This window comes from Macrobrachium nipponense, chromosome 6, assembly GCF_015104395.2.
Source record: "Macrobrachium nipponense isolate FS-2020 chromosome 6, ASM1510439v2, whole genome shotgun sequence".
In the NCBI taxonomy this organism is placed as follows: Eukaryota; Metazoa; Arthropoda; class Malacostraca; order Decapoda; family Palaemonidae; genus Macrobrachium; species Macrobrachium nipponense.
Genome location: NC_061108.1, coordinates 114,467,100 through 114,484,018, shown reverse-complemented (window position 1 = coordinate 114,484,018; position 16,919 = coordinate 114,467,100). Strand labels below are relative to the sequence as shown.

Sequence of the window (16,919 nt, the reverse complement as noted above, 5' to 3'; positions counted from 1 at the left end):
AATACAGAGTATTTTGCTTCTCAAGCAGTGAATTGAATTGTGACACCATCAATTAAACCATCAATCTGGTGCCCGGACCATCTCGGTGGTCTTGTAAATACAGAATAGTAATTCTGCTTTTCAAGCAGTGAATTGAATTGTGACACCGCCATTTAAACCAAATATTCTCAGCACGTTTGTTAAATTCTTAAACTTTAATTCGGCCACTAAAAAAGGAAAAAAAAAAATAATAGCAATTTCTTTAGTGGCCCGAGTTTTTTTTTTTTTTTTTTTTACAATATAATTGTAAATAGCAAGTTGTTCTCTTTCAAGCATTTCATGCGTTGAATTTTAAGCTTTATTATAATACTACGCAAGTGAACTTCACCTGCTTCAAGTAGCCTATTTTCCGACGTTCAGTATTCATAATTGTTTTGCCGACCATGATTTTAACGATCCTCGAACAGATATGAATGAAACAATAGGTGCTTAGAGATTTTTCTTCTTGAGTTGATTAGTATATATATAGAGTTAAAATGTCTCTTGTGCTAAGGTTCTACGGACATCCTCTGAGATTTTTTTTTTGGGGGGGGGAATTGTTAAAATAAATTTGAATTTAACAGCGTTAAATTTACTTAACCTTAAACGCCGACTGGACGTATTTTACGTCGACATTTTTTGTCTCTCGGGTGCCGACTGGACGTATTTTACGTCGACATACAAAAGTTTTTAAAAATTCGCGGAAAAATACTTTTAGGCCTACCAGCCGAAAACTCTTGAATCACGCGCCTTGGGGATGCTGGGAGTTCAACGGATCAAGGTGTTGTTTTGTTTACAATCGTTACGCAGGCGCGCAAGCGCGAATTTCTTTCTTGCCGCACTAAAAAGTATCTGTGACACATCTCTGAAATTATTTCGTCACTTTGACATAATTTTTGTACCATTTTAAATTAGCCTTTACATAGAGTATTATATATGAAAATGTGCGCATTTTTATGTAGAATACAACAAAAAAAATACTCATGATTGTAGCTTTTATCAGTTTTAAGATATTTTCATATAAATAACGATAAGTGCCAAAATTTCAACCTTCGGTCAACTTTGACTCTACCGAAATGGTCGAAAAACGCAATTGTAAGCTAAAACTCTTATATTTTAGTAATATTCAATCATTTAACTTAATTTTGCAACTAATTGGAAGTCTCTAGCACAATATTCGATTTATGGTGAATTTATGAAAAACTTTTTCCTTACGTCCGCGCGGTAACTCTTCCGAAAATAATCATACATGCGATTGTGGTAATGTTTGCACCATTTTAAATTAGCCGTTACATAAAGTTTTATATATGAAAATGTGCGCAATTTCATGCACAATACAACTACAAACAACCCATGGTTGTAGCTTTTATCAATTTTGAAATATTTTCATATAAAAAATGATAAGTGACAAATTTTCAACCTTCGGTCAATTTTGACTCTACCGAAATGGTCGAAAAACGCAATTGTAAGCTAAAACGCCTATATTCTAGTAATATTCAAGCATTTGCCTTCATTTTGCAACAAATTGGAAGTCTCTAGCACAATATTTCGATTTATGGTGAATTTATGAAAAAAATAAAATTTTCTTTACGTCCGCGCGGTAACTCTTCCGAAAAAATCATACGTGCGATTGTGGTAATGTTTGCACCATTTTAAATTAGCCGTTACATAACGTTTTATATATGAAAATGTGCGCAATTTCATGTATAATACAACAATAAATAGTTGAAGGTTGTAGCTATTTCTCATTTTCGAAATATTTGCATATAAATCACGATAAATAGAAAAAAAACCACGTTCGGTCAAATTTGACTCTACCGAAATGGTCGAAAAAACGCAATTGTAAGATAAAACTAACTTACCCGTCTAGTAATATTCAGTCATTTATCTTCATCGTGAAACAAATTCGAAGTCTCTAGCACAATATTTAAATTTATGGTGAATTTTTAAAAAAAAAAAACTTTTTCCTTTCCTTCCCTCCGCGCGCGGATTCTCCGCCACAAATCTCCGAAATGCGTAAGTCCCATTCTCGGAATATTTGCTCCGTTTCATATTAGGCATTTCATAGAGTTTTTATATATGAAATGTGCGCATTTCATGTAAAATAAAACGAAAAATATTTGAAAGTTGTAGCTTTTCTTATTTCCGAAATAATTGCATATAAAAAAATATATATATAAAAAATTCGACATTCGGTCAACTTTAGCTCGTCAGATATGGTCGAAAACTGCATTTGTAAGCTAATATTCTTACAGTATAGTAATATTCAATCATTTGTCTTCATTCTGAAACATATTGGAAGTCTCTAGGACAATATTTAGATTTATGGTGAATTTTTGAAAAAAATATGTGTTTACGTAAGCGCGTTACGAATTCATGCATTATTTTGTGATATTTTCTCTGTGTTGCTTTTATCGTTTTACAATGTGTTATATATCAAAATAATCGCAATTTAGTGCACATTACAACGAAAAAAAAAGTAACTTGTTACCTTCAACCGTTTTGCGCACAGCGCGATTTGAATACAATTATATATGAAATTTCGTTTTTGCGCTATCATATATCGCATTATTTATATATGATAATGATAATTTTTTTCATTTCTGATGGTTGCATACTAAACTTCAAGCAATGACAAAAAAAGGAGCCAAAAATGAACTCTTAATCTTGAAAACTAAGCGCGCTGTGATTTTTTGAAAAAAATATTTTTTCCGCTTACGCGCTCACTCTCAAACCCCTCCGGCATACGGGAGTCATTTTTTTTATTACCGCTCCGGCGTTTAAGGGTTAAGAATTATAGATGCAAATAATTTGTTTTAATTTCTGCTGAACATCTGCATTGTTGATTTAACTGTTATGTTGCTGCTATATTAGGATATTAGGTAACTCCCACTCTTGATGAAAACTTGAGAAGACCTTTGGGGGTTGAATTCTGTCTGTTTACACTGATTTTGTAGTGCCAGTTTCTCATGCATTATTCTAGAGTTACCAAAGACAGTGCGTGGAAGAAATTGTTACTTACTTTGGTAAGTGCACTTTGTATTATTTGTCCGTATTCTATTCATGATATGTCAGTTTTATTTATACGTACACAATTCATTATAAGAGCTCTCCTTTGTGGAAAACTTAGGATGTGACATGGGAGAAATAAAGAACTGTAATTTGACGATCATATAAATACTAAAGAAATTATTTACATTGCACTTCAAGCCCAGAGAAAGGAGAATACACACATATCAGATAACATTTATCTGGAATGAAGCTGAACATAATATCTTAAAAATTTATTTCGTAAACTTTTTTTTTTACCTTTTTATTTAACTTGCCTATTTTGCCACATTATTTTTGAGAAGGAATTACATTCCAATATATTGTTTGATCACCGAATGCTACTGTCTTGGCTACAACATTTTTTTCAACATTGCAGCATTTTTAATATTTATAGTTCCAGGTACCTCCTATACGCTCACTACACAAACACACTTGCTGGTATACAACACTGTTCATGTACTGTTTATAGTTTCATGGGTGCAGAGCTATTCAACTTGAAGCAGTATTACTTTGTAGCTTGTCTCCTCCATGCTGTTAATATAATAATTTAAACTGACACTGAATCCTCTTGTTATTTACGATTGATTAAATCAAACTGTTTATTTTAATAATTGAACATTACCATTTTCTGCAACAAGAACCCTGAAAAGTTTGGTTCCTGATTCTTAAGCGCTCACTCCACAAACACAGTTGCGGGCACAGTACACTACTTACGTGAGGTGCAACGCTTCGTGCCCCTTGGTGTTTAGTACATTGCTCGTATTTAGTTTTACTTTACTTTAATAGTAATTCAAAATATTTATCTTAATTCCTATCTATCACCATTTCCTGCAACAATAACCCCGAAAAATTAAAGATGTTTCTAAATTAGATATTACCAATTATTTCCACTTTACTTTTAACCCAACCCCTTTTCATTTATTTCTTTATAACTGAGGCAGAGCCATGCTATAGCTTTGACATCTATCGCCCTCCAGGTTAACAGCATTCTTAATTTTCAGGGCTAGCCTTTTATGTCTCCTACCCTAGTTTTAATGTCCTTATATATATATATATATATATATATATATATATATATATATATATATATATATATATTATATATATATATATATTATAAGCCACAAAGGAAAGATAAACAACGGAGTTTCTGCAAGATCTTTCGATTCAACATCCTTTACTTAGCAGACAAACTGACTTACATGAGAAATTGAGAGTAAAGGAAAGGTCGTATAACTGGCAGATAGGGATTATAAGGAGATTAGTACATAGAATCCAATGCACCTGGAGAATGAGTAACCTTTCCAAACAAGCATAAACATGGGTACAATTTAAGAACAAAAAGATTAGGTCCAACTGCTCAGATACAGGGAGAAGGCAATTAAAGGATTATACAGGGCGACAGCTGGCCACATTCAGATCTTTGGTAAACAAAAACTTATTCTTGCAGAAACTCCATAGTTTATCTTTCCTTTCGTGGCTTATACCTTATTTATGGATTTATCACATTCTAACTTTCGTGATTCAGCAGTTATACATACATACATACATACATACATACATACATACATACGTACATATATATATATATATATCTATATATATATATATATTATAATATATATATATATATATATATACGTGTAATAACATATATATATATATATATCACATATATATATATATACATATATATATATATATATATATTATTCAAAATTCCACCTCGATTCCTCCCAGAAATACAATTTCACTGAAAATTTAGGCCTTGACTGGAGGACGAGGGGTTTGAACAAAGAAAAAAAAGAAAAGCTAAACTTCTCAGGTGTAAAGCCAATTTTACTGAGGAGGAAGGAATTTACATAAAAGCTGGACTCTAGTTTTAAAAGCACTATATTTACATGAATTTACAGAGGTCCAGGAACACAAGGGGTGGGGGGACCACTTTTCAATCCACCTGAACACGTGGCGGGAGCAATTCAGAAAATTGCGGAACGGATCAAGATTGCAAGCTTCAAAGGATTTCCAATTCCTACCACAGCCAGGCACAGCGTTTGTCTGCAAATAGAGGAAACAGGCATAAGGCAGGGGCGCACCAGAGGGTGAACGTTACTCACTACTTTCTTTCAATCAAAAGGCCACTCATTGGGGGAATGAAATGACTGGGAAATTTACACAGCAGAAACTATTTCGTGGCTTAGGTTCACTAAGGGGATGTTACTAGTATCACAGGGGAGTAATTACAGAATTTAGCCCAGATGGTGGGGGGGGGGGGGGGGAATGAAACACTGCACAAGTCGCCTGGGAAAAAGGAAATGAAATACAGACAAAGGTAAAAACAATTCCCTGGTTGAAACAGAATTTCCCTACAGTACCTTATGGATGAGGCTGGTCGTCTTCTTGATGTCTCGGCAATATGGACTTTAAGATATACTTGGGGCTTCCCAAAGCATGGGAAAGCCAGGCCCAGGAGGGAGGGGGGGGGGGGGGCAGCGGCGTCTGGTAAGGAGCAAGGGCTCTGACCTGGCTTAGGTCTGGTGTTCCTCTGAGGATGGGCCGCTGTGTTCAAGGCCTTTTGAAGTTTTCTCCTGGGAAACCACACCTCCAGTCCCTGTGGGGGTAATTCCAACAACCAATGGGAGAAGAGATAGCTTTTTCAAAAGAAAGGAGAATGGATTCCTCCAAAGTGGAAGGGGCAACTTGTATAAGACATAGATGCGTTAAACATGGGTGAAAGACTTTATTTTTCCTTGGTTCTAGCTTAAAATCTTGAACAATATATATTGTATATATAATTATATATATTATATTCATATATTTTTTATATAATATATATCTATATATATATATATCATATATATTATATATATATATATATATATAATATATATATTATTGCTAAATACTTTCCTAGCAATCCTCCGCCCACAGCTTCATTTTTAATCTCTGGTCCTTACAACTGGTGACCTCCCGGAGTTAGTGACACAGCGGTTTAGGCCCAGCCTTTAACAGACTAATTACAGCCGCTTACCTTCAGAGAACCTTTAACAGACTCAATACGGCGCCAAAGTTTAGGTCTCTGAAAACTCCATTACGAGGATGACACCAACGCCATTAATGGACTAATCACGGCACTGCTTCCCAGCGTGTTTTGGCGTTTATTTTCGAGGACGGGTAGCTGGGTGCTGGTCAGCCAACACAAAATTCAGGTGGCGGTTCAGAAACATCCATCAGACGTCGCGGCCTCCTTTGCCTCACCAGATAGCTCGACCCGCTGAACCTTTGGGCCTCCTCGGTTCTTCCCTCGGCACCATTGCCTCACCTGCAAGTCCCCAGATGAAATCCCCTGCCTGCCGACGCCACTGCTACACCCAGGGACGTGCTTTACCCACCCGACGTCAATGCCGCACATGTGGGCCTGCTCAGCCACCCCCGACGTCGCTGCCTGTGGGCCTCTCCTGCCTGCCGATGCCATTGCTACACCCAGGGATCTGCTTTACCCACCTGACGTCACTGCCGCACATGTGGGCCTGCTCGGCCCCCTGACGTCGCTGCCTGTGGGCCTCTTCAAACCCTCGATGCTGCCGTCGCTCCAGGGGCTCGCTCGGCCTTCCTGACGTCAATACCACGTGTGTGGACCTGCTTGGCCCCCTGATGTCACTGCCTGTGGGCCTCTCCTGCCTGCCAACGCCATTGCTACACCGAGGGACCTGCTTTACCCACCCGACGTCGCTGCCACACATGTGGGCCTGCTCGGCCCCCTGACGATGCTGCCTGTAGGCCTCTTCAAACCCTCGATGCTGCCGTTGCTCCTGGGGCTAGCTCGGCCTTCCTGACGTCGATGCCACGCCTGTGGACCTGCTCACCCTTTCCGACGCCGCCGCCTGTAGTCCTCCTCGGCCCACCGACAACGCTGCCACGCCTGTGGGCCTCCCCTGCCTGCCGATGCCGCTACCTGTAGGTTCCCTCAACCTGCTGACGCCGCTGCTCACCTGTGGTTCTGCTCTGCCCGTGGGATGATGCTGCCGTGCTGGGGACTTCCTCAGCCCAACCTACAAGCTGCCGCACCTGGGGGTCCCCACGGCCCATCCCACTCCATCACCACACACAATGCAGCTATCTCTCTCGCAGTCTTGGTCGCCCCGGCGTACAGTAGAACCCCCCCAGGAAACCGCCAGGGGAGGCATCCTGTCAGCCAGGAAAACCGAAGGACTCCACACTCGATGACGCCCCACAACAAGTGTCACAAGGACACGGGGTCGCCACCTGCTTCCAAGATTGTCATCCAATAATTACTCCATAATCATTGTCGTCGGGCGGAGTATTTGTAAGGACAACGCTTTTTCCCTATTTTCATTGTATCCAGTCATCAAGTCGCGTTGTTCTTACTTTCCGCCGATGTACAACACATGCAATTCCATTATTTGTACGCCTTAATATATCTAAATGTATGTCTGTAAGGAAACACAAATCTACTGTCTCAGTCATTTCTGTTCCCGGTGCGAGACTGTACTACTTATCCGTCCGCACCTGTCTGTCAACCCAGTTTGTCTGTAAATAAACCCTACGGGCTGCTCTTGAGCAAGAGCCCGTGCTGGCATAAAGCCAGCTTAATCTTAAACATCAACAAACAGTAAATAAATCATCAGTATCCCAGCTACCTGTCTTAATCTCTGGTCCTCACAATCCTGTATTGCATTTTCTCTGGCGTATTTGATTTGTTTTCCGTCAAGTTACTCCACGTCTCTATGTTGGCAAATGATGTTAGTAGACACTGTTTCATAGATATTTTTCCTTACTTCTAATGCCATATTTCCTACTTTCTTAACGTCCCCATATTTTCTAATTTTCTATTTTTTTTTTATAGTTGGCACTCTAATACTTGCTTCCTTTGAGCCATTTAGTGTGTATACCATCTCCTAAGTATTTATATTCTTTTACACTACTAATCGGGCAATTTTAACCTGTTTTTTATGTGGACATCTGTTTTCTTTGCTTTTTATATATTACCAGCACTGCTGACGACTCACTTGGCTTAGTATTAATTGTAATTTTCTAAGCTGCTCTAGGCTGCGACAATTGCCATTTCTATTCCTTATTTCCTGTTGGTGGGGAACATTATGTCATCAACATATATTAGGGACTCTATTTCTATATTTCTTGTGAGTGTTACGTTCTTCCCGCTTTTATCATTCACTTTGTCACTTTGCTGCTTTGCTTTGGGCCGTAAATTGTACCTTGCCTCACATTTTCTGTTATTTCAATATTAGTAGTTTCTCCCGCAGCGCATCTTATGCCTGCTTTGCCGTTTTCATTCATGTTTCTTATCAACAATGCATCTTTCCATCCTATCATTTTCCCTATCTCTTTGATGTAATCCTTCAGATCCAGTTTTTAAAGCACTGTTGTAGTCAGTCACTTGCGTTGAGGTGCAGGGATCAACTTTGGGTCTTCCTTCTATGTCACCATAATTTGAACCGGCTTATCATTCTGACTTATCTTTTCCTAAGTAATTTCCATCCTCACTTTACCAAACTCAAAGTCCCGCTTATCATTTGCTATTTTATCTATCACGTAGGAAATGGTTAGAAATCGAGCGGACCTACTATAACTATATTATACTATACGTGACAATAAGTTTTGTATAGTAGCGTGCTTAGAGCCAGAATCCGTACTTCACGGTTCTACTAAAAGGTAAAACGCTAAATACTCGAACTAAGCTAATCTGGCTGTAAAGACATAAGTAATGTAGTTGGAGGATAATTCTCTAATGAAAGTAATAGAAAGAAGAAAAAATAGTAGCAGATTATAAGTAAGGCATAAGCAATTTAGACGCCGTTACAAAGGCAAACCCCTGCGCATACAACTGACCTTGAGCCTTGAGGTTGGCTATTTAAAATGTCCAGACAATTCAATACAATTATATATTTACAGTACCTAGAAGTTTCGATTACAGTCCTTTCTGATAAGTGGCGCATGACAGTTACCTGTGTTTAGCGTAAGGTGTTTCTTCTTTACTAAAGCTATTAGCTAGGCACAGCTAACCATCTGTAAATAGGCTAGGTATAGGGCTACCTAGGTATTTTGTAAAATTTCAACAGTAAAAGACTAAAGACGCGTAAGATAGGATTGTAAGCAGCACGCAAAAGTTAATCATTGAATGATGATCCAAATTACATTACCTTGTAGTTAGGGGTAGGTATAGGTAGGTGTACCTATACTTAGATGACTGGAAAGTACCATTTTAGCCTGGTTAGGTAACATTTTCCAAGTTCCCTGTTGCCTAATGATAAGTTAGCAAAGATTAGATAACGTTGTCATTTAGCACTAAAACAGCCAGCGACACAGACTAGGAAGGACAGAGAGTCTGGTAAGATACCTAGTAGTTAAATAAATACCAGGTACTACCTAGTAGCTAGTAGGTAGGTAGTAGTAGCTAACTTTCGTTTTTGGTTCTTTAAACTGGTTTCTAGACTGGTACAGTACTAGTACTATACTACCTATATACTACAAGGTAGGGTAGGTCTCTTACAATCTTATACCTACTAGTAGTACATAAGCTTCTCTTTTTTAGGTATGGTTAGGCTACCTAATGTAAAAATACCAGATTTAGCTAGCTAGTACGTAGCTAGTAGTTAAATTACCCCATAGAATCAGATTCATGTAGGGTTTTTGACTGATTTTGAAATAGGTATGTCTACATGCCTGTAAAATGACATTATTTTTTAAAAGTAATTTGTAATACTTTTCCTTACCTATGGGTATAGTAGGTACCTACTAGTATCAATGTATTTACACATCTTTAAGGCATATGCTACTCACCCTGTGGATACCTAATTGCTTTTTGCACCCCTCAAGTTTACCCAAAGTAGTTAAGCTATTGATTGTTAGGCTAGTTGCAGTAAGTCATAAGCCTATAGCCTAGTAGCTCATTGTCACTGTAAAATTATGGGAGGTCCAAGGATGTTAAATGCCCCCTCCCCCCATCCAGGCAGGGTGTGCTACTTAAGAGTTTGGCCTAGAGATGTCATTTATGCTATAGCTAACTACAGTGGTAGTACCTCAAGATACGAAATTAATCAGTTCCGAAGCGGCCTTCGTATCATGAGCTTTTCGTATCTTGGACCGTATTTTACATGTAAAATGGCTAATTCGTGCCAAGCCCTCCAAATACACCCTAGTAAATTTCATAATAAAGCTAAATTCACATATAAACAATGAAATACTACAACAATTTGGACCATTCAATACCTAACTTAATACGTACTGCTAATATAGGGCTACCTGTAAATAAAGTGTATTAGTGTACATGGTATACAAGAAATACTGTACGTACATACGTACGTATGTAGTAAAATGTGGAAGCTTACCTTTCGAGTGAGGCTATCTTCGAAAGTGGCGACAGAGGAGGAGAACAAATGGCAGATACGTACACTTAACTTTACGAAACACATAAAAAAATGTAAGGAAAACATAAACTAAACTTTACAAAACACATTAACAAAACTGTAACACTTAACTTTACAAATAACTTGAAATTAAAAATAATTTTTTTTGTGTTTTGATTTTTACATTTTTTTTTTACTTTTTTATACTTTACGTTTTTTTTTTTCACCACTTTCAACTTTGTTTTTTAGGTAGTATCACTTGGTTCTTCCTTTTTGTTTACTACTACTCCTACTAAAGGCCTCTTTAAAAAATAACTATCCAAGGAAGATTGCTTCTGCCTACTTTTGACAATGTTCCTGAAATGACTTAGGCAAACGTCATCAAACTGTGCAAGCATACGTCCTGTGTAATCCTTTTCGGGATGTCTCTTTTCTATGAATGAGTGCACCTTATGAAAAGCTGCTAGAGCATCCTTAATTTCTGCTGTTGTCGTAGGTTCGTCGTCGTCCTCCTCGCCGCTGCTAGAGAACTCCTCTTGAACAACGTTATGTTGCATGGCCTCCAACTCCTTCAGGTCATCCATTTTAAGCTCCTCTTAGTGCTCCTCGAGAAGGTCATTGATGTTGTCCTCGTCGACGACCAGCCCCATGGACTTGCCGAGTGCAATGATCTTGTCAAGATCTGGTTGCGAAACAGTTTCAGGATCGTCAACTATTCCTGAATCTGCAGCACCAGCTTCGCCCACGTCGAATCCCTCGAAGTCTCAGGTGGATATGACATCAGGCCAGAGTTTCCTCCACGAGGAATTCAAGGTACGCCTCGAAACCTCCTGCCAAGCTTGGTCGATGAGTCGGATGCATATGACGATGTCGAAATGCTCCTTCCAAAATTCACGCAAGGTGAGGTTTGTGGTATTGGTGATGTCGAAACCTCTTGAAAAGATGTTTCGTATACAGCTTCTTGAAGTTCGATATCACTTGCTGGTCCATGGGCTGGAGGAGAGGGGTGGTGTTAGGCGGAAGATAAAGAACCTTGATGAAGGAATACTCCGCTAGGATATCTTCCCTGAGGCCAGGATGGTGGGCAGGGGCATTGTCCAACACCAGCAGACATTTCAGAGGGAGGCGCTTCTCTTCCAAGAATTTCTTCACTGTCGGGCTGAAACACAGATTTACCCACTCGGTGAACAAAAGCCTCGTTACCCAGGCTTTCGCATTAGCCCTCCATATCACTGGAAGCTTCTTCTTAAGCATTTTGTGGGCCTTGAAGGCTCAAGGAGTCTCAGAATGATAGACAAGTAGGAGCTTCACCTTGCAATCCCCACTGGCGTTGGAACAAAGTGCGAGCGTAAGCCTATTTTTCATAGGCTTATGCCCGGGTAGCTTCTTCTCTTCCTGCGTGATGTACGTCCAACGAGGCATTTTTTTCCAAAAAAGGCTAGTCTCATCACAGTTGAAAACTTGCTGAGAACTGTAAGCTTCAGATATCATCATGTCGTCGAACGTCTTTTTAAAGGCTTCGGCCGCTTTCGTGTCCGAGCTGGCCGCCTCCCCATGCCGCACTACCGAATGGATGCCAGTCCGTTTACGAAAATTCTTGAACCACCCATGCGAAGCCTTGAAATCTGGGGTTGGCGTTGATGTCCCTTCTCCTCTGTCGTCTTCGGCCTGGGCAATCAAATCGCCGAAAATAGCACTGGCCTTGAGGCAGATTGCCGTCTCCGTTGTATCGCCAGCGATTTCTTTGTCTTTTATCCAGACAAGAAGAAGCCTTTCCATTTCATCGTGCACGTGGGTCCCCTTGCTGGACAAAATAGTGACACCCTTGGAAAGTGTAGCTGCTTTGATGACATCCTTCTGCTTAAGGATGGTGCCTATTGTCGACGGATTTCGGCCGTATTCCTTGGCGATCACACTCAGTCGCATACCAGCTTCATACTTCTTGATAATCTCCATCTTCATCTCCAAAGAGAGCATCCTCTTCTTTCCGTGAATTTCAAGTTTCTTGGGACCCATGACTACGTATATACTGTATGTATTTATGTTATGTAGTACTTATACGTATGTAGTAAAGTTCTCACACAACACGATAAAGTATACTATAACGAAATCACTAACGAATTTACATTGATAAACGAAATCATTAGAATGAACGAATACTGTGTGCGTACGATACCGATGATGCCGTGAAGTGACTGAAGAAGCACGCCGCTGCGTTGATGCATGATGGGAGGGATGCTGACCAATAGGAGAGAAGGATCTCATGGAGGTGACTAGCATCAGGAACCAATGGGAGAGCGGGAGGATGGTGGCGAGTCTACTCGGTTGGCGGCGCGCGAGTTTCAAAATTGTTATCAGTGGTCTGGGCGAATCTCAGACTTTACACCAACAACCTTTCGTATCTTGAGCAATTTTCATATGTAGAGCCGTAACTTTTTTCGTATTTGCTTTCGTATCTCGAGTTTTTCGTAAGTTGAGCCTTTCGTATCTTGAGGTACCACTGTACTAATCATTTAAGATTTTAAGGCAACCATTGGCTTTAGTGCACTAGTACCTAACACCATCAAATGTAGTTTAGCATGATTTAAAAAAGCTGAAGTATATTTATGCTTAAATCCTGTGCAAATAAGAGGGAATTACAAATACTGTAAGCTAGGAAGCACTGAGATTGGTCATAAACTTGAATTCTTAGCCTGAAAGTACCCTTTAGTGTCTGCCATATTTAAGCTACTTACCATTAGGTGTCAGTTTTGCACAGGGAAAGATTGAGGATAGGAATTAAGTTTTGTAGACCTATTACATACTCATATATCAGATCTTTATGTTTTTGCAATACTTTAATCATAAGCTTCAAGTGTTGGAGATTTGAAAACTGATAAATGCTCCTCTTGATATTTTTCTGAGTATCTTTTTCTGCTTTATCAAATTAATAATACTACTGTATATCATAGTTGATGCACAATAAGGATGAGATATGTAGCTTATTCATTACCATACCATAATAGACTTTCACATAAGAATAAACTTATTGCTTTGTTAAATAAATAACCTTTGCTGTTTGTCACTTTTGTTCTTACACAGATACAAACCTGGAGTCTTTGATGTGGCTATGACTTGGGTGAAAGCTAGTCCACTCATTGAAGCTATCAACAATGCACACTCATTCGAGTGTCAGCACCACTTTTTGTTTGGCTGCACTGCTATGTGGACATCTTTGCTTTGCTTACACTTCTGCAGTATGCGTAGAGTTGGTATAATTTTTGTTTGTTCTTCAGTTCTTGGAATCCTTCGTCACCAAAATAAACTCCTTTCAGCTCTTGTGGTGAACCCTTCCATAAGCTTTGGCTAGATCTTTTTTAAAGGTGTGGACCTTTCTTCCTCTGTAGAATTGCCCACTGTCATAGGAGCTGTGAAAAGTTTTGCCCACCTCCTTAGTTTTGTCCTCCAGAGTGGGAGGTGATTCTTTGCTGCCAATGCCAGGCAGCAAAAAGTCCTTGGTAGAGACCTCAGATTGAGATCTCACCCTCAAAACTTGTTCAGCTAGCCTGATCCTTGTTGAGGAGCTGCACAGCCTTTAGTATAGTATGTGGCACTTTGAATACCGGGAATTCTTTTATTCCAGAATGCCCTTTTATTTTGGTTTTCTGGAATTATTAACAGTTTGTCCTATGACAAGGATGTTCATTCATTTTGGGTGAGAGCTCACAGGCAGGGTTGTTGGTGTCCCTAGCTGCCCATAGAAAGTTAAGGTTCATAGGTGGTGAGGGCAGGTCTCTGGCAACAAGAGAGACTACCTTTACTTTTGTTACTTCTAGGACATTGCCCACAAATCTTGGACCTTTCTCCTTAGGACCTGTGGTGCTTGCCCAATTTCTTTTGTAGTCTCCAAGCTCCTCTTGGACAAGAAAGCATTAAACCAAAGGCGCATGTAATGTATAAGGCTGGAGGTTGAAGTGGGTGAGTAAGTGTCTCCTTTCATCTTTTCTTCCTTCCTCTGCAAGGCAGTAGTCAGGCTGAATATGTTCTGGACAGGGCACAATTCAGATAGACTTCACAGTCAGGCATCTTGTCTTAGAGCATTGCCTTGAGGTGTGATGCCCCCTGTTCTTTTTAACTGCATCTGACCCCTTCAGTTTATGGTTGACCTGGATACTAGCGGCCTACTAAGCATGCTTCCATATCTTTAGAGCAGCACTTGGTTCCCAGAGGTTTTTGTGAGTGAGAGTTCAGATACATTCCACTCAGTCTTAGGGGTCTATCAGTCTTGCATCTCTGTGCCAGATTGTATTGAAGGTCACAGGGTCATTGCACCTCTGCTCATGATTGGGGCCTTGAATGTTTTTTATCCAAGTGGATACTTTTCAACATAGAAGTCAATTTAGAGATTATCATCCCACCTAAGGAGTGTGTTTTGTATACGTACATAAAATATGATGGTTTGTAATCCTGTAGTAACAAATCATAAATTTTTAAAGTAATTTGTAGTTTTTGTAAGTACACAAACCACAGCATTTTATCATAATCTTCCCTCAACCACCCTGCATAGTCTTTAATGCTGAAGAAAAAGTGCTTGTGATGGCAGGTGAGTGTAGTTTCCCCCACCCACCCCAGTACCACTAGTTAATTGTCCTGTTGGTACCAAGTTTCAACAATTAATTCCTGCATAAAGGCTGCGGTTTGTATATCTGTGAAAAATAGAATTACGGTACGTACAATACTGCTTAAAAAAAAAACTTGGTGGTATTTAAAACTTATTTTTCAGATATTTCACCATTGATAACTGGAGTGTTAAATACTTCAGTTTTGATATTTGAATGTATCAAATTATGAAATTTGCAAATAATAAAGTTTATTTTATTTTATTGGTCTTTAGTGAAAAGGGCAAAATTTATTTCTTATCACAGGACATTTTGCCATCTTACCATACCTACCACAGCTGTGAACCATTTCTCAAAAACATGTTAGAGCCCTCATCTCAAAACTACTCTCCCAAATAAATCTTCAGTATCTCATGCTTTTTTGCCATTTCCTCCAACTGTAGCTTTGCTCACTTTTGCTTCTGCTTTACAAAGTATTGCCCTTGAAAGATTAGTGACAGGACGTCCTTCCTATTTCTTTAACATGAAATTTGAAACATTATACATACAGTAATCATCTGTGCTTCACTATGAAGGAAGCAGCTTATTAAAAGTCATCCTTCACTTGAGATAGGCAATTGGAGATGTGGGATTGCGTATGGGTGTTTTTCTTTAGTGTGATGGAAGAATGAGATATGCTATAACCATTATAAAATGTGTACTATACATTATTTATCACAAACTGGTCATTATAGTGTCATTTTATTCAATTCAGTTATCAAATAGTAGGCTCCATGATAAATTTGACAATGTTGATAAATGACTCTAATCCCACTTCAGTCCTCATCTTAGAATAGCCAGAGTACCTTATTACCACAGTTCAACAACTGGATCAGCTTTTGCTGAAGTTATATTCATATGAAAAACGTTAGGTATGTATATCAAGGAACACTGAAGTATCTAACTTTGCTTTTGTATTTTGGCTAGTAGCATGTGAAAAAGGTTGTTTCATTACACTTGCTTGTTCATTGTGCGTGTTCATGACTTTTAGGCAGTTGCATCTCATGCTAACTGCCCAGTTACTTTCAATTGCTATTCATTATTGCCTTCCTCAACCAGTAGTGTGAAGAAAAGCATGTTCAAGGTTCACAGTTTATAAAGTATTAAAGCTGGGTCTAATATTTAATTATTTCTTCTCATAAACAGAAGTTAGTGACCGGTACATGCATATAAATTCAGGAGGGTAGAACATAACAGACATGGCAGCATCAAAAGTTGTGGTTGTTGGATCATGTATGACTGACCTTGTTAGGTAAGTAATACAGTAGTATTGATAATTTTCTTGTAGGAGTAAAAGTTAGTTGTCTACAAATGTAGAAGAGTGCCGTACTAGGTGTTACTCAATTAATTTGAATGACACAAAATGACAAATTTTACATAAGTGACTTACCAAACAATTACACTAGCTGTATGCTTTCTTACCGCTTTCTTGCCTGGCAGTCGAAAATTCAAATTCCTGGTGGCGGTAGCAGCGCTGCCATTGGTTGTGTAGGTGATACAGATCCCGCCCACTGTCGGGAATACCTGGTGCTGCTGAGCTTTAGACTTCAATTCGTTTTCTGCCAGCCACGGGGTAACACCGGTAGTTTGTTGTTGCAGTCGACTTTCGTTGCCATTGTGGATTTTTTCTTTTTGGTGATGTACAATTTCTTGGTTGGCTTTTTTGCTTCATCAGTTAGCTGCCTAGTTATTAACAAGATGTCTAATGCTAGATCTTCTTCAGTTAGGAATTAACTTGTGATGAGTGCCGCAGTTTAGATGAACAAGGTTGGAAGACTTTTCAAGCCCATTTGCATAAAATGGACAAAGATAGGAGAAGGAAGCA

General features: G+C 39.1%; 1 protein-coding gene across 7 annotated transcripts in view; it reads left to right on the top strand.

Annotated features, from left to right (window-relative positions):
• Positions 1–8,723: 8,723 nt before the first annotated feature.
• LOC135216933 (ribokinase-like) overlaps positions 8,724–16,919 on the top strand; it is a 248,744-nt gene continuing 240,548 nt past the window's right edge. The window contains exons 1-2 of one of the 7 annotated variants that reach the window (XM_064252482.1): positions 8,724–8,763; positions 16,241–16,346. In XM_064252482.1, coding sequence (XP_064108552.1) covers positions 16,294–16,346 — 53 coding nt within the window. In that variant the 5' untranslated portion in view covers positions 8,724–8,763; positions 16,241–16,293. Of the gene's footprint in view, positions 8,764–8,928; positions 9,068–9,294; positions 9,492–15,892; positions 15,967–16,240; positions 16,347–16,919 lie in introns of those variants that run through there. The other 6 variants (XM_064252483.1, XM_064252480.1, XM_064252479.1 and 3 more) reach the window with 6 other exon arrangements.